The sequence below is a fragment of the Mesoplodon mirus genome, assembly GCF_964341445.2.
Source record: "Mesoplodon mirus genome assembly, chromosome: 6".
NCBI lineage: Eukaryota > Metazoa > Chordata > Mammalia > Artiodactyla > Ziphiidae > Mesoplodon > Mesoplodon mirus.
Genome location: NC_138982.1, coordinates 136,043,874 through 136,067,772, shown reverse-complemented (window position 1 = coordinate 136,067,772; position 23,899 = coordinate 136,043,874). Strand labels below are relative to the sequence as shown.

Here is a 23,899-nt window from a genome sequence, read left to right as displayed (position 1 = left end):
ATATAAGTTTATTTATTTTATTTATTTATTTTTGGCTGCATTGGGTCTTCATTGCTGTGCGCAGGCTTCCTCTAGTTGCAGAGAGCAGGGGCTACTCTTCTTTGTGGTGCGCGGGCTTCTCATTGCGGTGGCTTCTCTTGTTGCGGAACACGGGCTCTAGGCGCGCGGGCTCAGTAGTTGTGGCTCGTGGGCTCCAGAGCGCAGGCTCAGTAGTTGTTGTGCACAGGCTTAGTTGCTCCGCAGCACATGGGATCTTCCCGGACCAGGGCTTGAACCCATGTCCCCTGCGTTGGCAGGCAGACTCTTAACCACTGCGCCACCAGGGAAGTCCCAAGGCCATAGTTTTGATGAGAGGGATCTGGGAATATTTTCCAGAGGAAGAGGAATTTGAGTTGGGCTTTCCTCAGGCAAATGTCAGGGTGGGTGAGTAGGAGTTAGGGATCAGAGCAGAGGGGCAGTCGGAGAAAAGGGCAGCAAGAGTGGGGTGGTGGGGCCAGAAGGCAGGGGAGGAAGAGGGAAGCAGAGGCTGGGGTACCAGGGAGAAAGGAAAGTTAACATGGATGCTACTCTGAGCCACATGGTTCCAAGTGCTGCACGTTCATGGACTCACGAAATCCTCCCCAGTAATCCTATGTGGTAGCTACTGCTGTTATTCCCCATTGAACAGACAGGGAAACAGGCACAGAGAAGTTAAGTAACTTGCCAGAGCCTCAGTTAATAAAAGGCAGAGGGGATCTTACCCCAGCGTTCTTTCTCTTGATCACTATGCCTCTCTCGCCTGGTGGAAGGGTGATGCATCAGTCAGCCAGGCTGCTGTAACAAAGTTCCACAGACTGGGCGGCTTGGACAACAGAATGTATTGTCTCACAGTTCTGGAGGCTGCAAGTCCAAAATCAAGGTGTCAGCAAGTCTGGTGTCTTCTGAGGCCTCTCTCCTTGGCTGGCCATCTTCACCCTGTGTCCTCACATGACCTTTCCTCTCTGCGATCATCCCTGGCGACCCTTTGTGCCCAAATCTCCTCTTCTTAGTAAGGATACCAGTCAGATTGGATGAGGACCCACCCTGATGGCCTCATCTTAATGACCTCTTTAAAAGCCCCTTCTCCAAATTCAGTCGTGTTCTGTGGTATGAAGAATAAGGGTAAGGGCTTCAACATATGAATTTTGGGGACACAATTCACCCCTAACAGGTGAGGAAGTACAGTCGAGGAGGCCCTGAACAATGTAGCTAGGTGTCTGGATTTTCGTCTTTGGTTGGGGAGCCAGGGAAGGTCTGGCTGTATTTTGGGAAGGTCACTGTGGCAGCTGCTTGGAGGATGGAGGGGGCCATGGCTCTCGAGTTTGGCTGCACGTTGGAATCACCTAAGGAGCCTTTAAAAAGCCTGGCGTCCCTACTGTACTGCAGACTCATCGAATATGACCGGCTGGGGTGCGACCCAGGTGTCCATGACTTGTAAACCTCCCAGGTGGTTCTGATGTGCAGCCAACGGTGAGGACCACGCCATGAGAGGGAAGCTTGCCTGGAAACAAGGTGCCTGGTGTGAAGAGGGAGCAAGACTCAGAAGCTAGATCTGTCCAGGCACATGCAGGATGAGAGTGGCCACAACCGCTGAACCGAATCCAGCCCAAGGCAGCTCACTCATGCCACTTGTCCAAGGAGATATGATGGCCGTAACCACAGAATGTCATCCTTTAAGGCCATCCACACCCCGGAGCCCAGAGAACCTCTGATGCTCTGTTCCCGGAGGCCGCACTGCCACCACCACCTGACCCCCAACTCCAGGGCTAGAGCTGGAAAGATCACTCTGCTTTATGCCCTCATTTTACAGATGGGAGAGCAGAGTCCAGAGATGGACGGTGACTTCTGTGATCAGGAATAAAACCTTTGCTCTTGCTGTCTTGGAAAGTGGAGACTCACAAGGAAACCACGAGCTTTTGAAAGAGTGGGGCTGAGAGTGGGGCTGAGGGTGGCCCATACGCATGGCTCTCTCAGTCCATTCCTGGATGATCTGGTTGAGAGGACGCTCCTGTCCTCGGAGCCAGAGGCTGTTGGGGGTTGGTGGCAGCCAGACTGGGTCAAGGCAGCCAGGTCTCCTCTGAAAATGACCTTGGCTGACCAGTCCCAGGGCAGCCCCAGCCCATGGGAAGCTCCGGACATCAAACCAGCTCTGGGTGGCCCCCTGTGGTCTCTCCTAACTTGGCAAACTGACCCCGCTGGAACACAAGAGACCACCTGAGCCCGTGACATCTCCTGTTCTTTCTCAGCAACTGCAGAGATGCCCTCAGGTCCCTGCTTTCATGGAGCTTCCATTCTAGTGGAGGGGAGACATAAAACCAAACACAAAATCAATATATATTATTCAGAGTGGCATAAGAATGATGAATAATAAGTCTCATGATTAACAAGCTCATTTCCTGTTCTAAGGTCTTCTCACATGGACTTTTTTTTTTTTTTTTTTGCTGCACCGCACAGCTTGCGGGATCATAGTTCCCCAACCAGGTATCGAACCCAGGACATGGCAGTGAAAGCGCCAAGCCCTAACCACTGGACCGCCAGGGAATTCCCTCACGTGGATTTATCTTTTCAGAGTGGTGCTTTCCCAGGCACAGTTGGTGCAAGGTTCTAGGCCACACACAGCGGGGAGACTGGACACTGGGGTGCGTCCTTTCCCTCCAGCCTCGCTGGGGATGAAGAAGTAAGCCTGCGGAACGACAGGGGGGCAACACCAGGGGGCAACTGACTCTTCCTGAGAAACGGCTGAGAGTGAGGTACCGTGGGGAATACACAAGTGTGAGAGGTAGGGGCTGCCCTCCAGTTTCTAAGCAGATGGGGAGACTGGGCATCATTCAGTACTAAACACAAAGGCAGGTACCATTGCTATTTAGTGTTTCTAGGTCTTCATGGGATAGGACCTGGCTCCCGAGAAGCTCACAGTCTGAGGAAGGAGGGAAGAGTATCTCTGTCTATGCATCAGCCTCCATCCACTCAGCTTATGTACGGTAAGTAACTAGCATTCAGCAAAGAGCTCAGACATGGCGGGTTAGAGGGGCTGGCCAAGGCAGCAGAGAAAGGAGGGGTGAAGGTGGGCAGACAGAGCAGGGGAAGATGGGGTGAGAGCATTCCAGCTGGGGCCCACCAGTGGCTTCAGCTTAATGCAAGAATCTTGGAGAGGTGGTGAGGAGAGTGTGGTGATAGAAGGTCTGGCTGCGTAAGACTCGACGGGCAGGGCGGGGCCGGTGATGGGGGTCCACGGACCCGAGCACACATACCACCTCCCCCGGACGTGCAGGCACACAGAGCCCTGGGAGGAAGACGAAGCTCGGGGAGGTTGAGTCATGTGATCTCCAAGGCAGGGAAAGGCTCCACGTCCATGCTGTCTGCCCAGCCAGGATGCCACAGTGGGGACCAGTGATAAAAGTGGACCTTTCTTTTTTTCTGGCTGTGTCACACGGCATGCGGGACCTTAGTTCCCCGACCAGGGATTGAACCCGTGCCCCCTGCAGTGGAAGCATGGAGTCTTAACCACTGGACCACCAGAGAAGTCCCAAAAGTGGACCTTTCCATCAAGTAATTTGGAGGTCAGAGGAGGCAGTTTTCAAGAGAGCCAGTTGGAAACCCACTGGGCCAACAGAAGCCTGGACTTCTGTTTAGGGTCATCATGGTGACCCAAAAGGTAGAAGAAGGAACTAGAAAGAACATTAGACCAGGATGCTGGAGACCAGCCTGGGACTTCACCTCTTTAAGCATCAGTATCTCCTCCTGGAAGCCGGAGTGGCTGCAGCCCCTGTACCCGCAACCCGTTCTGATGCCAGAAACGTGGAAGGTTTGTACATGACAGAGGCCACTAATGGTGGTCCTGTCAGCAGCTCAGAAAGGAAGACCCTGGTTGGGGAAGGCTGAGCACAAATGGGCAAATAGGTAGGAATACATGATGAGAGGGCGGGGCAGGGGCTGCGCATGGGCAGGAGAAGGCAGCAGATCAAGCGGGGCCTCGTGAACCAAACGCAAGATTTGGGTCATTATCCCAGGAGGACTGGGACCTCCCTGGACGATTTTAAGCAGAATTAATTGGGTTTTAAAAATAGCTCTCTGCCCGTGGTGTGGAGAAGAGGCTGGAAGATGGCGAGCATGGAGCAGGTACCGGGTAGAAGACTAGTGCAACCTTATGGGAGGAGCAGGAGAAACTCATCAACCCTTGGGGCCTTTGCACTGGCTGTTCCTGGGGCTTGGAATACGCTTCCCCTTGAGGTTTGCATGCCGACTCTTTTTCTGCAGTCAGATCTCCACCCCTCCACGTTACCTCTCCAGAGAGGCCATCTGCTATAGCCCTGGCCTTCCGTCACACTTGTCCCAGTTCATCCACCACTAGCTGAAACGATTCTGCTTATTTGTCTGCTGGTGGCTTCTTCCCGCTCGGAGAGCAGGCACCCTGTCTGCTGGGGTTCTGCTGAGCCCAGCCTCATCCCCTGGATCCATATTCCTCAGCTGAGATTCTCAAGGAAGTAGCGGGAAAGGAGTTGCTTGCTGGAAATCAGCAGGCAGGCGGTGTCCTGAGCCCTTGATACAGTCAGGGGGAAAGGGGAGGGAGAGGATGGGCAGATATACTTCCGCCCCTTGAGGATGGGGTAGGGTGAAGGCTCCTGCCTGAGATCACATCAGCGGAGGATTCAGATGTGTGGGGTCCTTCCCAAGGGGGGCCTCAGAACCCCAAGGCAACGCCCCAGAGAGGAGGGGGGGCATCCTGGCTTTGCCTCCTGCGCTGGGGCAGACTGTAGGGCTTGCGGTCTTCTGGAGGCCCGGCTAAGAGGGCAGAGGTGCCCAAGGCCCAAAGCTCTGGATCCTAAGAAGCATCTCAGGGTGTGCACAGTGGGGTAGGAGAGAATTAACCTCCAGTCTTCAAGTGTGCTGGGGGCGGCTGCTCTGGAGACAGTACCTTGGGGAAGCAGCCCCTAGTGATACACATCCCTTAGCCAAGCTACATGGTTGCTTTAAAAAACGAGTTTCTGGCATGTTTGGGGGCTGAACGTTCCAATCTTTGCTGGCAAGAGAACACAAGGCCACAGAATGCAGTGATGAGAAATAAAGGACCCAGTGACTCAATGCCTGTGTGACAGGTTTATTGTGGAGCGCCGCATGGGCCTGCCAACACCGTCCACAGACGTGACATTTAAAAGCCTCGTGCATTCCACTGGCTCTGTTGGTCTCCCCACTGCCAACCAGCCATGTGAAACCCGGGGCGGCTTCTCCCCCTCTGCCAGGACATCTGCCGAGACTGTGGTCCAAATCCCAAATGCCCCTGCACGTTTAGGGAGCACAGGAAGGTGTTTGAAAAAGCTGCTTGCTTTGACATGGGCCAGCCTCCCGCTAACAGAGAAGGGCCCCGATTTGCGCACAAATGAACGAGACGTCTGACAGTTTTCAGGGAAGCTGTCCAAGCTTTTCTCTCTGAAATCCCCATCTGCAAAAGCGTGTTTTCTGAAAGTCTTAAATGCACGCAATCCTGTGCTGTCTGGGTTTAATGCAAGAAAACAGGAAGCCAGTTAAATGGATTCCGTGATGCTCACCGACCAGACACAGATGCCTTTTCTCCCCAGCAACAGAAACAACAAAGCTACTACCTATTGGGAACTTACTATCTGCTAGGTGTTATTATGATCTCTCCATATGTAAATGAGGAAAATGAAGCACAAAGAGGTTAAGTAATCTGCCCATGACCACACAACCAGTGAGGGGCAGAGCTGGGATTTGAACCCCTGCTCTGAACTGCCATCTTGTATTGCTTCCTAGCCTCTAAAAGGGGCCAGGATACAGTTATGTGGGTCCCCCATGCTCCCCTCTACTATCTACCCAAATAGAATGTTCCAGGGAATTCCCTGGTGGTCCAGTGGTTAGGACTCGGCGCTTTCACTGCAGTGGGCCCAGGTTCAATCCCTGGTCAGGGAACTAAGATCCCACAAGATGCACAGCACAGCCAAAAAAAAGAAAGAAAGAAAAGCAAGTGTTCCAAAATTTTAAGAGAAATGGAGTCAAATATTACACTAAACTTGTAGATAAATTGTGTTATTATATACAGCAGCCAAGGAATGAAAATTGAGAAGCTACAGCAACACGTGTTCCTAGGTTGGCCCAGAGTGAGGGCAAGCCTGTGTCTTTGGAAAATCTGCCTGCAGTTGCAGTGAGAAGGGCTAAGGTTGAGGAAGCCAGTGGTGTCTTGAGCCCATGTGCTGAGAGGGGCAGCAATATGTTGGAATCCTTCCCTCCCATGGCAGCCCCAGGAGCGGGAGGACCACACAAGGAAAGGGGAACTTGCTCTCCATCTTTCCACAGATGCAGTCACTGATGATGTGGAGGTGGGTGGCTCTGAAGTCCTGGCAGAGATAGGGCTGCTCTTCTCAAATGCACAAGCCAGAGAGTCTGGGAGCTGCCTTTGAGAATGTCACTGTAGCTCCCAGACCGTCAGTGCCCTCAGCTACAAAGTGCAGGGCGTGTGCCCAGTGTTCGCCAAGATTTCAACCTCCTCAAATCATCCCGGGTGGGGAGGGGATAGCACCTCTGCATGTACCTGCGGCCACTGTAGACCTTTTCCTATGTGGGGCCTGGACCGCAACTAAGTGGACTGGGACCAAAGGGGACTGTGTGTGGCAGGGACCAAGGGGGGAAGGGGCAGCTTGGGGCATGTAAGGGGAGTCAAGTTGTTCAGTACTCTGAGTGAAGCAGCATCGTTGATGAAAAATGGCAGCTCAAAAGTGCCTTTCCCCCTCCTGTGTCAGTTAGGAGAAAATACACCCAGAGGAGACTCTGTCCAACTTTAAAAAACATGATGGGCTGGGTCAAAGGAAGGGATGCTTCCTCTTCTGAAGCTTGTGACATCATCTGACATTATGTGCCAAGCAGATGTGGGAACAGCAGCTGTCAGCCTATGCCAGAATCTTCGAGTGATACTTGTCTGCTTGCTGGTGGTACTACGGGCTCACCATTCACCCACTGTTACCAAGTTACTGACATGGGCATTTAAGTCACCTGTAAATCACTGTCTCTCTTTGTCTGTCTGTCTATCTGTCTCACACACACACACACACACACCCAGTCTGCTGACAACATAAAATAATAACATCGTAGCTTCTAAGAGGTAGCATGCTGAACAGGAAGTTGCACTGATACAATTTTATAGCTGATTCTCATTTTCTACAAACAAAACCTTCAGTTTTTGTGACTCAAGTTATATTATTAAAAAATGCCCAGGGAGTTTTCAATGTAAAGAACAGAACCTTCCTAAGAGGCAATGGAAACCTTTGATATGGAATCACCACACACTAGGAAACGTTCTGGAAGTCTGATTTTTATGTGTGGAGTTTTCTTAAAGAAAGGCCCAAGAGAAGTTTGGCTGAAGTGAAATGTTCACATCAAGCTATCGTGATCCTTGACCTTATTATGGTTCCCTATCCTACCAGATCCAAAATACCAGACATTTTGAAGAAAGGGCTATTTTTCTGGGCAGTTTTGGGACTGTTGGCATTCCATGTAGTTTCCATAAAAATTCTCTTGGGTATTTTGGGAACTAAAAAGAATGAATAGGATTAACTTACAATTTTGCTAGAAGGAAAAATGAATATTCACTTTCTCTCATAAGTGATTTTCACTCTGCCAGGAAACAGGACTGACTGATTTGTTAGGCCTGTTCCCCAGCTGAGACCCGGGCTGGCATGGAGACCTGGTCCAGACGCAGGGGAAGACGCCCTGGCATCCTGGTCCTCAGCCTCCTGCACTGACCAATGAGCGAGAGGCTTCAGGAGCAGCCCCTTCCAAGGAGACTGTAGCTCTCAGGAAGCTCACACCTAAAAGTGGAAGGGAACTGCAGAGACAGCCCGGCCTCCTCTCCGGGGGTGACAGACTGCGTCCCAAGAACCGGAAGTCGGTGCTTTCCTCTCATTCACTAATTCCCGGTCCCACCCATTGGACAGGCATTCTTGAGCACCTACCCTAGTATGTGCCCGGAGATCATACAGTGTATTAGGTGGAACCACATGAAACTGCCGTTTTATAGGTAAGAAACAGGAGTACTGGCAAATATTTCATACAGTTAAACCCACCACTTCGAAGGTTTTCCTAAGCTAGTGTTAACAGGTTTGTCTTCTGATGGCATCAGAGAAGATGGAGAGGACCCTGTCACCACCTGCTAGGGGATCTGGGCCTACTTCCAGAACAGGGTGGACATGCAATGATGTAATACACTGTAACTTTACAGGGGAATGAATCCTTGCTTTAGAGCGGCTTCTCCCAGATACCATTTTATGCGGAGGCAGCCTGGAGTTTGGGCCACGTGGCTGCCTCCAGCTCTCTGGGTCCTGCTCTGCATGGGCGGGGCAGGCGGACACAGGAGAGCCAGCTGTCCTCTTCTTGTCCACGTGCCACTGGGGCAAAACTGTACCCAAAGTTCAGTCGCAAGTATATTCACCCAGAGCAACCAGGAGAGCAGTACCCACAGCAGCCAGTGGGATGAGACTAGGGTTTCTCAACCTTGGTACTGGTGACACCTGGGGCCAGATCGCTGTGGCCCCAGGGGGACTGTCGCTGTGGGGGACTGTCCTGTGCATTGTAGGATGTTTAGCAGCATCCCCAGCCTCTACCCACTGGATGCCATAGTCTTCCCTCCCTCTGGTTGAGAAGCACTGGGTCAGAGGGATACTCTACAATCCAGTGCAAACTGAATGATCCAGGAGGGAGAAGAGCAGTTTCCTGGGGACCAACCTGTGTCAACAAACCCAGAACACAGCCTAGAGGGATGATCTATGGAAAGGGGCCTGGAGAGAGTTCTAGAGAGTATTATAGAGAATTACCCACCTTGGCAACTGCATCCCTGCTAGCCGAACTCAAGGCTGGAAACACTGACTTATACAGGTGAAGGGGTCCCGGCCAAGAGACGGGGTTTCGCTCACAAGGGGGTGGGCTGGGGGACAGTGACAGGGATCTCTCCGCCTACCTCTGGGCCTCGTGTGACATCTCTGCCTCAAACAGCCACTTCTCTTCCCGGCTTCATCCAGCTCCTACCCATCCTTCCGGTCTCAGCTTACACATCCCTTTCTCCTGGAAGGGTTCTCTGGTCCCTCCCTTCAATGCTCTCCCTGCCCGGTCGGCTCTGGATGTCCTGCTCAGTGTTACCTGGCATCCATATTTCTCCTAGCATAGAACGTATCATCTTAGCACACACACGCACACACACACACACACACACCCCACACATATATTTATGTATAGATATTTATGCAGTAGTTTGGTTTTCTGCTTGTTCCTCCCATTAGAACATGAACTTCATGAGGACAGGGACCCTGTCTCTACTGACGGAGCAGCACACTCTCCCCAGAACCCAGAGGGGCATCCACACCCGATGGATCTCTCTCCCACAATATTTGGTGAATTGATGAAGGAAATCACTTCTCCACTGAATGGCAGGGGAGGACCAGTAAGTGAAGTTCCTGAACGGAATCAAGCACGTGGTCATCGTAGCCAACAGCTCCATCAACGTGTACACCAGTTTGTTTCTGCAAAGCCAACGAGACTGGAGTGTGCAAGGCAGAAACGATGGAGAACAACAGTATGGAAGATGTGAAAGTTTCCGTATTTACCCACATCTGTATGTTCAACAGACCCTTGTCATGATATATCTTTCGGACAAATGTTTTATACTGAGTCACATCACACACCTGCCAATGTATCAGTACCATGTACCCAAAGCCCAATGAGACAGTTAAGCACGAAGTTGGGTGGTAGTTCTATTCTTCAGAACCAGTATTATGAGGGGTAACTGTCTGCATATTGATCAGGGAGGGGTGGGTAGCAGGGTAAGAGGGAGGGCCGCTCAAAGAAGACTCAGTGAGGCTCTCATGGCGTCTGTATCACAATGGACAGCAGGCCACCTGCTCATGTCCAGTCTGCTTGTTCCCCGTCACCACTGCCAGCTTCCAACATCAAGAACACAGAGACATTTCCGTCTAACTTTTATATGAAGAATTTAATTATCTATACACATAACTAATTCAAAAGTTGTATTACAGTTGTTAAAGCCGCAGGTTTATATATTTATATATTTTACATTCATATCCATGAAAATACTGACGCGCCAGTGAATGAGGGGGAGTCCTCGTTCTCGGCACCATGTGAGTGGAGAAAGACCTCTACACAATCGCCAGCACGGAATCCCCAAGGGGAGAGACGTAGAAACAGAAGTTCACTACTGTTAAAAAGTCATTAGTAGAACCGCTAGGTTGTGCTTGAGGCTCCCTGCCCCCCGCCCCGTTTTCTGTGCTGTCGGCAACGGCGTTTTTATTGAGAGCTTCCAACTAGTGTTTAAAAGACAAACATGGCTTTAGCTACAACATATCCAACACATCAACGGACCATGAGCTCCATTTCATATTAATCTGTAGAAATTCCACAGTCTAGTTAAAAAATGTAAACATTGGAAATTAATTTCAGGGAGACTCCTATACATTCTTTCTTGTCAAGAAAATTACTTGTTCAAAATATGTCATTCCATGAAAAGTCACTGGAATAAAACTTGGTGTAACAGAGACTAAGGCGAGATTGCAGATATTGTTGATCGTAACAACCTCAGTGGTGGTGTCTACGGATTTATGGTATGAAAACACGCAAAATTAAAAACCCAAAACAGAAAACACCAACTCAACCAGATAAATCTGAGACCGAACAAAAACACAGGTGCGTTCTCATGTGGCTACAAGGTCACTGTGCAAAATAAAATTAATGTAATATGATTAGAGCATCATACAAGATAATAGCTTTTGCCATGGAAAGAACTAGTTTCTTATGTACAGGATGTATTATTACATGCTCAACAAGGTACATCTGATACACACAAACAAGCACAAAACAGCTTCTGTTTAATTGGCCTTGTTCTACACGTCTTTAAAACAGATATACTGAACTCCTCTGTACTTCTATAGTAGGGGGTCGAAAACCCAAACGACACAATTTAGTTGGTAACACTGGACAAAATGAAAAAAATACATCGAGTCTCAGATTTATGGACATTTGGAACATTTTTTAATCACACATGCAGCATTCCTTGATAGTGGGTCTTTTTGCAAAACCAAAAGAGCAAAGAAGTAATTCGTTTATTTTTTTATTAAAAGGCTAAGATATTTATTTTAAAATAATTTGAAAACTATTGAAAGCACCTGTGCAAAGGTGGGGGGAAGTCAATTTGAGTCACTAGGAAAGCCACAAAAGGACCCACTACCCTGTGTATTTTTGTAATTTTTTTGCTTCTATCTGTGCAAGTAATAACTCAACATTGCCATCACATGCAACTAAGGTAAAATGAGGTAAACTGCTCTGCAGTGAGTTCTTCTACTCAGAAGGCAGTAGGTGATCATGCTGGAAGTCACATGATCAAGGCTGCATCTCCCATCATCCCTCTGGGCAGTGATATGGGATAGTGGGTCTCTTTGAGGACTTTCAAGCCTGAGGGGGGGATGGACAACATATGATTCCTAGAAAAAGGAGGAAAACAACACATAAGCAAAACAAAACAATGAGCAAAATTCAAGCTAGGAAAATGAGTCAGGCATGTAAACAGCATGGTGCCAAAATGATTAAAAAGAAAAAAAAAAGGAAAAAGGGGGGAGGGAAGGGAGGGGACATGCTACAGAAGGAATGATTTTTTTTTTAAGAAACAAAAAACAAAAACCCCACGAGATAAAGTCTTGAATTACAGAAGGTCTTCAAAGAGACTGTTGCGAATGCAGCAATGGTCTAGCTTTAAGTTCTGCAAACAAAGCTCAGCAGAATCAGAGCAATGCTGCATGTTTCACCATGAGATACCAGAGAGGAGAGGCAACCGAGGCACCGGGGCACTTACATTGCTGGCTGGGGTCCATGTCTGTGGTCAGCTTCACGTAATTGGACGGGAAGAGCCCCACTTGCCCGTGGACTTCTCCTTTCCACCAGTCGGGGTCCTCCTTGTTGAGGACGTTGATGATCTGGCCCTTGTTGAAGGCCAGCTCGTCGTCATTCTGCGCGGTGTAATCGTACATCCCGATCACCTGGCACACTGCAGGAGACAGGCCAGGTGAGGGGCGGCGGCACACCTGCACGGCTCGCGGGACGGGCTACCTGGGGGTATTAGGTACTCTCGTGTCTCATCTGTGTCCTTTCCGAAGAGGACAGAAGGAAGTGGAGGGCTCTGAGGGGCTTTGTGTAGTGGGGGCAGTAGAGGAAGCCGGAGGATTGAAAACCAAGACGACAGCAAAAATGTCAGACCAAGCCTCGAGTTTCTATCATATCTTCCTCTTTTACACGTTTAGTTGTCAGCAGAAAATGTACAGTGATAACTGAAAGCTTCCAGGGAATCATTTCGATTTGAGTGCAGTGGCACTCCTTCAAAATGCTGACTCTGAACACTGGCCCAACTTCACACACAGCTGCATATCATGGGGACTTCACTGTTACTCTTTATTTCTTGTCTGTTTTTTTTTTTTTAAGGTGGAAGGTAATTATCATCTGACCTCCAAAAAGTTCGACTCTTAGTGAAAAGTAAAATCAGTGTTTTATTCTGCTGTACCTTTGTGTCTCAAAGTTTTCTCTCAAAGAAAGAAACAATTTCCACATTCAAGAACAATTTTTTTCTCATTTTTCCCTCAAAACTATAGGAGGTTACACTGCCTTTATTCCTTGGCATTTTTACACTTCAGATAAAGTTTGCCTAGTTAGGTTTTACCCCCAGTTAATCTTTCCTAACCAACCTCTATACGGTCTTAGGCTTTAAAGATGCTCCAGCTAATTCAATCACCTCAGCAAACTATTTCTGCGGGTTTTAACCAACCTGATGAAGGGGACGCTGCCAGGTCTCCCCAAGGGAGAGGAGATCCAGCTGGCACCACACCCCTCTGCCCACATGAGGCCATGGCTCAAGCAAAGGGGCCCAGCTGTGGCTGGGAACCAGTCACAGTGTTGGCCAGTCCTTTCGTTTCTTGCAAAGGCTGCCAGGTTTTAATCTGATTTCGCTGGGGATGTACAGCATAGACATTTAACCACAAGGTACTGGAATGAAAATTGTGCATTTTCCACAAGTGCCACCCAAGCACAGATGGCTTAAAGACCTAAAGCAGAAGTCTGCTACCCTAACCTCGCCCATCTCAACTATTACCGAAGCATCTAATTTGGTCTCTTCAATCAGAAAATAGCCAACTGTCTAAGCTGCGGAGCCCTCCGTTCCGTTTTAGCCCTTTAGGAGAGCGTGTATAACATCCTGTCCATTAAGCGCAGCCCCTCTGTTCACAGGAAATGTCGCAGGGGAGCTATTTCTGTCTCAACTGAGCGGCACATTACAACCAACAGAGCCCTGGGGCCTCCCAGCTCAATCTCCTGACCTATTTAGACCCCGGCCATTTATTTTTAGGAGGCCCTTTTTGTCCCCTCACCCCCTAGCCCAAATTCCAATTTAAATAGCTGGAAGGAAATCAAGAGAAAAATCTGGCTTCAATGGCATAGCATTCAGGGCCCCTTTAGGAAGCCAGTTCCAACAAGGGCTCTGTTGTACCCAGCACAGCAAAGCTGCTTCGATACTTGGTCCTTTTGAAAAACATACTCCATATCACATTAGCTGGGTGTCAGCCCCAGCAAGTACAAGAAGCGCTTACAGCCAGTGTGAAAGACAATCTAAGCTAAAAAAATTAAGTGGAAAGGCTACCATGACGCATAGACCATTTTCTGAGCAGAGAGTATAAACTGCTTACCTGCTGGGAATGCTGCGGGCTTAGGTGGCTCTGTCGGAGTGATTTTGCTCATCCCAGGGCTTAAAAGTTTGACGTAGTTAGCAGGGAACCAGCCTATCTGGCGCTTTTTCCCACGTGCCTAATAACAAAGAATTACATTAAAATGTTTCAAAGGTTCATGTTCTTTCATGTTATACTTTACACTTATACCAAGTTTACATATAACTGAAAAACAAATGACATCAATAGTACAATCTATGGATTACTGTATTACAAAATGAAAACATGCCAGCTAAAATTCAAATTGTGGCAGCTATCAATCAGCAAAGCCTAGAATGTTCTGGCATGGGCTGGACTGTGTGGATCACAGAGTACAATGTAGTATGTACAGGATGGAAAACTCTGCTCATTTAACAGCTCTCAGCTGTCATTTTCAGGTAATGTAGAGATTATGGTTTATGCCAATGTTATATATGGATTTTAGGAATAATAATAATGGCAGTCAACACGTGCTGGGTGCTTTTTATGAGCCAGGCCTGTGCTAAGCACCTTATCTGCATTTACCTACACGACAATTCCAGAAGGATAATACTATTACTACTTCCGTTTCCCACTATTGCTATTCCTAGTTCCCAGATAAAAAGAGTAAGGCTCAGAAAAGTTAAGTGACAATCTCAAGGTTACAGGCTAGTCAGTGGCAAGCCAAGATTCACAGTCACATCTGCGATCTTCTTATGGAGAATAACTGTACATATACAAGATGACATACACGCAATATATGGAGGACACAAGGAGTCTAAACTTCACCTTGTTTTAAAAAACCATCAGGCTTATGTGATGGATCAGCCACATTTTCCACCACCATTCCTGCCTCCTTCACTTTAATCTAATTCGACACAAAATCCATTCATTGAGTGTTTACATGCTGGGAGTTGTTGGAAGGGGATAGTATATGACACAGAGGAACTTATAATGAAGTTGGCGAACCAAGACTTGCACTCCTGACACAATTCCATGAGATGAAGACTCTAGTTAGGGATGATGATAAGTGTTATAACTACCCTTCTGCACATCACCAGGAGCAGAGAACTTAACTTACAGCACGTGTACACACACACACACACACACACACACGCCCTCTAGAAGCAAGGCTTTGATAAAAACAGCTGCCTTTGGGGACAGGGTGGGAGGGAGACATGTGCATTCCCTTTCGTAATTTCTATTTATTTATTTATTTATTTTCGGGGGGGTCATGACGTGCAGCATGTGGGATCTTAGCTCCCCGACCAGGGATTGTACCCGCACCCCCTGCAGTGGAAGCGTGGAGTTTTAACCACTGGACCGACAGGGAAGTCTCTTGTAATTTTAAAACCATGTGAAACCATGTGACTATATTACCTATTCCCAAAATAAGGAAATAAAATTAAGAGAAAAGGACACTTCCCACCATCTTACCTCTGCCTTCTCATCTGATTCAGTTTATCAAGAGGGATACTTCTGGGTTACTTTTAGAACGCCGATCAAATTTCACTTTCCTTGGAGTCTGACAGATTTCATGCCCTTGGCTCAAGGACTAAAGTTCTAATCCACAGTTAATCCACCAATGGTTGAAGCCACTCCTTTCAAAGCTCCCCCATGTTAATCTACTGAGTATATACTGCCGTAGGTCTCACAACGACTCCACCATTTCTCCCATCCCTGCAGCTTCACAAGGGCGGAACACAGAGCTCACTGGCAATTTCTTCATTTGTGTATCCACAGGGGAGAAGGGCTGGTGAAAGCACCAGAAGCCCCCCCTGGGCACGGCAATTGTGGACTGCAAGAGCCACTCAGGACTCTCTTTTGAGCAAGGTACAAGGAGGGTGATGATGAAAAAATATGGTTTCTGCCTTCAAAGAGCTGATAACCTACAAGACGAAGTAAGAAATAGGCATGGAAGTAATAATAGCCACGTCAACACTGAATACCAAGAGTGGGGCAGGCATCGGGGCCACCACGGTTCACGGGAAGAAGATGTCGCTTCTGGTGGGATGGTCATAGAAAGCTTCTGGAAGAAGTGGGATTTGGCTGGCTTTTGAGGAACGGGGGAGAGGTGGAGATGACCCTGTGGGGAGGCGCTATGGGCAAAGGCAGTGAGGCACCGGGGTCTGAGGGTTGCTGCTTGTTTTCAAGAGAGCAAATCACCGAATGAGGCTGGAGTAGAGATGTCGCTGTGAGAGGTCAGACCGGTAAGACGGGTGCTGGAAGAGGACGAGGGCATCTGAGGGGAGTCTTGGCCAGCAGGCTGATGAGGAGGGCCAGTGGGGACACCCCCTTTTTAAAAAAAATTTTTATTATTGGGGTATAGCTGTTTTACAATGTTGTGTTAGTTTCTACTGTACATCGAAGTGGAGTTCTCTGTGCTATACGGCAGGTCCTTATTAGTTATCTATTTTATTACATATTAGTGTATGTATGTCAAGGGGACACCCCTTAAGTCTTCAGAACAGGAGAGTCACATATGGATGGGAAAGCCAATGAGGTGACAACTCTCTACAAGAAATGAGACCCACCGGTCTGAGGAAGGCCTGCTCCTACCCAGTGAAGGAGGAGACATATTAAAAGGGAGAGTGGAGGGCATTCCCTGCCGGTCCAGTGGTTAGGACTTGGCGCTCTCACTGCCAGGGCTTGGGTTCAATCCCTGGTCGGGGAACTAAGATCCTGTGAGCCATGCAGCCATAAAAATCAATCACTAAAAAAAAAAATTAGGGGGCTTCCCTGGTGGCGCAGTGGTTGAGAGTCCGCCTGCCGATGCAGGGGATGCGGGTTCGTGCCCCGGTCCGGGAAGATCCCACATGCCACGGAGCGGCTGGGCCCGTGAGCCATGGCCACTGAGCCTGCGCGTCCGGAGCCTGTGCTCCGCAACGGGAGAGGCCACAACGGTGAGAGGCCCGCATACCGCAAAAAAAAAAAAAAAAAAGAAAAGAAAAGAAAAAAAAAGGGGTAGGGGGGGTGGATTCCAGGACCCCAGTGGAATCCTGAACCAATAAACCGTATTTCGTCCTCCCTGCTGGATAGGGTTTTTATGGCTGCCCACCAGCAAGCTCCCAGGGGAACTTTTGCCTTTGGGTACCCCAGGCTGTGCTTTCTATTCCAGCCAAGATACATTTCTTCAGTCCACCAGCTCACTCTTCCCTCTCCGGCACTTTAGTTTTTAATTAGCTGCACAGAAAGGTGCTGTATTTCTTTACCTCACCACAACATAGACCTTTGCCTTCCTGACCAAGGTCTGCCTTGACAGAATGATGAATGGAGGGGACATGGGGACACACACACACACACACACACACACAAGGACTAAAACTGTTTTGCCGTACAGATGTGGCTTTGAATGCAAAGGCTACTCTGGTACCACACCTCACAGCACCGCTGATGGAAAGCTCCGCTCCTACAACGCTGTGACGGAAGGATGACTCCGTCATGAATTCTCACTATCCCACCCTCACTGTGTGAACTCAAGAATCCAACAGATTTAGATACATCTTCAGAAGAATCCTTAGCTCTCACAAGGCTGTTCCTGGCTGCCCAAAGCTTAGGAACCAAATGGATTCAGATAACGTGGCATCTCTCACTACACAAACGCAGGATTTAGGTGGTGCAGGGTTATCTGTACTTTGCAATGAAACGGTGTCCCTTTGAGATCTGGCATATTGAAATTTGGGCAGAGAATTTTAAACAAATGGAAAAGACACTGACTTGCAGCTCTCCTTCCCACCATCCACCTGGGTTCTTTTTTCGGATCAAAATCAGCTGACCAGGGGCCAGGGTAAGCTGCTCGGGACCGGTAGCAGTGTAGGAAGCAATAACCTGGGCAATTTCTGGAAAACAAGACCAAACATGGCAGTGCACCATTAGAGTCAGGAAAAGGAGAGCCTAAGAAGACACAGCCACCTCCCAGGTTCACGGGTCAACATCGTCAAGGCCGGTGTACGGGGCCGGTTTTCTACTAAATGAAGAAGGCTCGGTGGCCCTTCTTTGACCACACGGCAAATGCAGTATTCCGGAGCTGGGCTTGCCTTCCGGTTCTGCCCAGTCTGCTCGAGGACCCCCTCATCTCTCAGAACGGACCAACTTGCCTCCACAACCTCCCACTCTCCCCACCGTCCGCACCCTACCCCCACTGCCCCAATTCCCAAGAACACCCCGATGCCGCAGCTGGACCTCATTCACCCCCAACTACCCTCGGCCCTCACACAGGGCTGATTATAATTAGCACATGGTCCAGTCAAGGATGGTTGAGCGAATCAAGGAACTCAAGTGAACCTTTTCCACCTGCCAAGTACAGCAGAAAGAGAAATCTGTTTTCTTCAGAAACCACCAGGAGTGTGCGCTAGCTAATTTCTTTCTATGTTACGACTTTCTTTAGACTCTCTCTTCCACCCACAAGATCATTTTCTTTGAGGCTCACATTTTGAGGGTGATCCCTGAACATCAGGTAGGAATCACATCAACGTAAGTTTACTTCTTTTTATGTCAAGTTAGAGGACGATCCTGCAGTCAAGAGGAGGGGTTTTATGCAAAACAACAATTCAGCACAGAAAAAAAAAATGCAAACAGTTCTGTACTTTTCCTGAATGTGAACAGTCTCATGGGAAAAACTCCAGCAGTACCACAGACCAGGCTCTGAAAAGTACATTTCTCCTGGCACAGGAGGTCAACTACGAAAGGACAAAATCCTCCTCTGACTGAATGCTGGTGTATCCGCAGTGATGGCCTTGTGAACTTCTAGAAGCAAGACAGAACACATTGTTCTATTCCTCTCTACTCTCTCCCCATCATCACTGTTCTTGAAAGAAAGAGATGAAGAAAGAAGGAATGAACTAAAGACAGACAGACAGAAGGAAAGAGGTGAAAGGCCCATGCTCCTGCTTCCCTGAAGGCACATTAGCCCCCTAGGACCCTGTTCTGTAATAAGCGGCCACCATGCTAGGAGTGCCAGGCCGTCCCGGTGCGGGCTGGCCCTGCCAGATGCATCCCAGAGCTCAGGTGAAGCGAGAAAGAGCCCAGCTTACACATACCCGGGCTCCACTGAGAGCTCAAGCTGGGAAATCTGTGCTGGGGATGAGAATTCTCCCCCAACATGCCAAGGACCAGCTCTAAACTCCACGAGTTTTCCATGTGGAAAAGATCCAAATTAGTGTCCTATTTGGCCCCTGATATTCCTGCTCCTCAAAGGACCTGGCCTGCATAGCCAGTGACCTGCCCTGACACTCTTTTCTGTTTTTTCCAGCTTTTTTGAGCAGCTCGCTGGTTTCAGTGCAAAGTTAAGCCCCTCTGGACCCTTTGGAATGACAATTCAAAATGTAGCATACTCCTGGTTAAAACAGACATTTGACCGGGTGGTCCAACATCTGAGTCAGACTAAAATCCTACAACGGCCTAAAAACCCACCTTTCCTTGCCAGGTAAGCCCATTTGTAGCTGAGCACCAGACACAGGTACACACATCCCTGTCAGCACTGCGGTGACTCTTTCAACCTGTAATTTCTTAAGACTGTAATAGCAAAGAAGCTCAAATGACCTAGAGAGGAAGACAGGCCATACAACCGTATGATTTCACATCTGCTTCTTTCTTCTGTCTTTCAGGCTTCTATTTATAGAATATGTGATTTTGTTTAAATAAACTAAAACACTCTTGAGTTCAGAGGGATGACTGTAATTTTTGTACCTTCACCGTGTACCTGAGGAAAACCACCCAATGGCTTCTAAATTAACAGGACTTGCACTCTGATAATACGTGTTGCTCTCTCATCTCCTTCATTATTTATGTCCTGGGACTCAGTATGCTTCCAGGAAACAAACAAGGGCTTCCTGAACCTAACGAGAGGAGGACTCAGCAGCTGCTGACCCCAAATCCTACAGGTTCATGCATTACAACTTCCCACCCGCTTGCCTGCATTATTTCTTCACATCCCAAGAGAACACTGTCTGGTAATGTCCCTACTCTCCATGTGTGAGGCAACAGCCATATTTCATAACCATCTATAAATACATTATTAATGGATTCCAAGGAAAGGATCTGCTCCAACCACTCTTCGGACAGATTCTTTTGTCTTTTCTTTTCTTTTTTAAGGCTTCTGGCCCCAATAAACAAAGATTGGGAGCAACTACCAGTTACATTTAAAATATTGAAAAATAAGCATCAGGGTTTGTCACTTACCAGGTTTTTTTCCTAAACTCCCTGTTTTCCCAGCAGTTCCAGAGCCCTTAAAACAGAGCAGAAGGTCTCATTTGCATACTGAAGAGTTTTGGTCAAGCAACTTAAAAAACGATTAATGATGACACAAACCCGCTTGAGCCCCTGAATTCCCCTTTTCATTCTGGGGAAACATAGTAGCATTGTATCTCCTGACATTACGATCTGTATCAAGGAAAACATGGGGCGAAATAAGTACTTTAGAAGCAGGTAGCTTTTACTCTCTTCTTAAGAGAAAAATTAGCAAAGTATGTGGCATTGTAGGACCCCAGAGGGCTCAGGTATTGACTGTGTATAACATGGGCGCATCCTGTCCCTGGGTCAGGTGAAACAGGGGCTGCCCCGCCAGGAAGACTGTTAGTCTACAGCCTAAACACTAAGCTCATGCTTGATGTCCAAATGGTTAATTATTAAACACTTCACACATAAAAAAAGTACAGAGACTATAATAGACATCCATGAGTGCAATGGATGTCTATTATAGTCTCCATATACTAAAGACTAAATACGTGGAAATATTAATATTATTAATATTTTAATTAAATTAATACTAATATTAACAATACATGGAAATATTAATATTTTGGTACATTTGCTTTAGGGCTTTCTTTTTTTTTTAAAGAAGGAAAACAGTACAGTGGCAATTCAAACACCCCTTCCCCCATCCCATTATCCAAAGAGGCAGCCACTCTCCTGTATATCCTTTCCACCCAAACCTTACACTGTTTAAACACTGAAATTTCTCTTGTAATGCTGGACACACAGCCCATAGAAGCAGACCATTTTTTTCCCCAACTACTAAGTGTTTCAAAAGTGCTCTGGGGTTGAATTCCTTCATAGATACTCATGGAATTTTAAACCAGTTGAGCAAGCCAAGCCAGCAGAGACTCAGCTGGGACAGGGGCCAGGCCGTAATCTGTCCTTGCAAAGCGCTTTATTCCAGATTAATTTTCACTCTTGTGTCCCTATCTTCCAGTAAATTAAGTATTCCAATTAAAACAGAACAAAACAAAAGGCTTAATTAACTAAATGAGAGTGACTTTAAGCATAAAAATATGTAATTGTCTACCAGGAACACAACTTATCATTGTCCCTACCTAGATTTATACTGAAATTCAACAACCATTTAGCAGGGAAAGTTTGAATGAAAATGTTTACTCTGATTATGCCTTCCGTATTAACGAAGTTATACAATACCCATCTTCCTTGCAATTTTTATGGGCTGCATATCAAAATGAAGGAACGCTAATGATACAAGATTCCAAATGACCAGTTACTTTCCCAGTACAGGCTTAAATATACTCTCTATTCCATAAAAAGAACAAAGCAATTAGCAACCCAGTGATAGAATTCAAGCAGCTTCAATGGGCTCCCTTTTAAACACCATAGCCAGCACTTAAGCTGAGACGGAGCCAGATGGCCAGGTTCCATCCTGGCGCTTCTTAAGAATGCAGCAGCAAAGTGGATCCAGGCTACGTGCCCCAGCCCGGCTCGTGTAGAGGAGGGAAGCAGGTTTAGGACAACCTCCCCCTTGTCCGCGGGTCAATTTTGGTATCTGAAGCTGGGTCTGGTTTTTCAGCTTGGCGGGATATGGCCTTATAATATTGACGTCTATGTCCAAGTAGGATAAAAGAGCAGCCTTTTTTGATTTTTTCATCATTATGAAATAATGTTGCTAAATGTTTGTCTAAAATCTTTAGCACTTTTAGTTCTTCTGTGGCTGATATTTAAGGCTGTGGTTAAGAAAGCACTTTACAACTCAACTTACCTTTAGAAAATGTCACAGTGCATGTTTTGAACCTTACTGACTTTGGATGGTTTTTGGTAGAAAACTCTCATGTATTAAAATATAATACAAGTAATGGCTTTTGTGTTTAACTGATCCCAAAGGTAAAGCCATTTTAAGAGGTTTTGTGCATGGGAGCAGAAATCCAGTTTAGTTTTTAATGTTTTCCCTCTAGTCCCCTGAAATATCTCCATGGTTCTTATGGGATATGACTGGCTGGCCTGGAGAAGAGTTGAATTTTCCCTCCTCTCCAGGTCTGCAGAGGACAATACAACGACTGTCCTACGGAAAAGAAGTACTTTCTTTCCAGCTTCTGCCAAATTCTCCAAGGGTAAAACACTTATGCAAATCCCTCCAGGGGAATTTCAGCAAGCTGCTCTCAAGACCAAAGCAAGGGAAAACAAACAAAAAACTCCCAAAACAACAATGACATTCCTTAAAAAAAAAAAAAACAACCAGCAAATAAAACTATTCCTAGGAACTGCAGGGAAGGTGAGAAGGCTGACATGGAGGAACTACCATAGCTTATCACCAGGGCCAGCTTCGCTCCCCAGGCAGCTATGGGTCTGTTAAATGACTACATCTATAACCTGAAATTCCCACTAACTTGAAATTGGCCACTACGAGATGGGCTCCCATACTCTAGTAGGCCCAGACCACCATTTCATTAATCTTGTGCTATCTCAAGGCCACTTCATGCAACTGAATTTTTAGGGTCCCATTAACAGCAATGGGAAGCCACTTCCAATTTGTAAGGATAACAGCATTTAAAATAAATTCAGTCTCGGAGGCTTCCCTGGTAGCGCAGTGGTTGAGAGTCTGCCTGCCGATGCAGGGGACATGGGTTCGTGCCCCGGTCCGGGAAGATCCCACGTGCCGCAGAGCGGCTGGGCCTGTGAGCCATGGCCGCTGAGCCTGCGCGTCCGGAGCCTGTGCTCCGCAATGGGAGAGGCCACAATAGTGAGAGGCCTGCGTACCACAAATAAATAAATAAATAAATAAATAAATAAATAAATAAATAAATAAATTCAGTCTCTGATCAACGGAGATACGAAGTTCTAGCCAAAGTGTACCAATTTCTTAGCTCTTGTGTCTTCCTACTGTGTAGGCAAAAATACAAATTCTAAAAACTCTCTATTGCCCAATATTCCGGGGCCAGTATCACCAAAATACTTTTGTTTACATGGGCAAGATATTGCTGTGTATCTTTCTTGAGGTTTCTCAAATCAGTGACCCTGAAGACTTAATCTAGAGTATTTACTCCGAATCCTAAGTCATGTACATTCAGGAACAGAGATGAATCCTGAGTATTATCCCAGCTGATGCAGGCCAGCCTCATTACGAGCAGCCTCTACTGAGCCCCGGGGGGTTCTTCTGCTTCTGGGAAGCCAAGGCTGACCCTGCGGCACCAATAGACAATTTCAAACCATTACAGGTCACACTGTATTTGCTGTCACATTCCAGAACTTAGCAAAACCCAACAATGATGTTCCACCGGCAAACATCATGACTCCCTGAAAAGAGAATCGCTGCACAGAAAGGGAGAGGAAACAGTTAATGTGGGTTTACCTCTGAATCTTTAAGCCTCACATAGTTAGAAGGGAAGACTCCGGACTTGTCGCCCACTGTTCCTGTCCACCAGTCACCATCTTTCTTGGTAACCAAAATCACATCCCCTTGCTGAAAGGTTAAATCGCCTTGCTCAGAACTCTCGTAAGTGTACATGGCAATAAATTCTGGTGGGGAGAAATATTGAGATACGGAGAGAGCTTGATTGTTTACAGAAATCCCAGACAACTTTGCAAAAGCAAGTTTATGAATAAGGAAATTATTAGGATAAGGTCCATTCAAGAGAAAGGCTAGTCACTGATAAAATGCAGAGTTGCAGAACCCCCTGGGCTCCAAATTCCCCGATTGCACATAAAAATTCAATAACTGCAGCAGGGGAGACAATACCTGTGAAGACCCAGGACCAGGAACAACAACAAAAAAAACCCAACTGCATGTCCACCAACACCAGTACTGAGAGTGATCTCCGATTTAACACCATGGTTTCTTTTTACATGAAAATGGTTTTCACGTTCACTTTTAGCTAACATTTACTGAGTACCTAGGTCATGCTGAGCACTGGGTTAGATGCACTGAC

The 23,899-nt window shown here is 47.4% G+C and overlaps 1 protein-coding gene across 1 annotated transcript in view; it reads right to left on the bottom strand.

The window, feature by feature from the left end:
• Nucleotides 1-23,899, bottom strand: part of ITSN1 (intersectin 1) — a 244,597-nt gene that overhangs the window by 39,838 nt on the left and 180,860 nt on the right. Inside the window, exons 25-29 of the mRNA XM_082625531.1 lie at nt 23,323-23,489; nt 19,932-19,977; nt 17,469-17,590; nt 13,755-13,872; nt 11,879-12,070 (exon numbers count right to left, since the gene is read on the bottom strand). Of these exons, the coding sequence (XP_082481657.1) occupies nt 11,879-12,070; nt 13,755-13,872; nt 17,469-17,590; nt 19,932-19,977; nt 23,323-23,489 (645 nt within the window). The remainder of the gene's footprint in view (nt 1-11,878; nt 12,071-13,754; nt 13,873-17,468; nt 17,591-19,931; nt 19,978-23,322; nt 23,490-23,899) is intronic.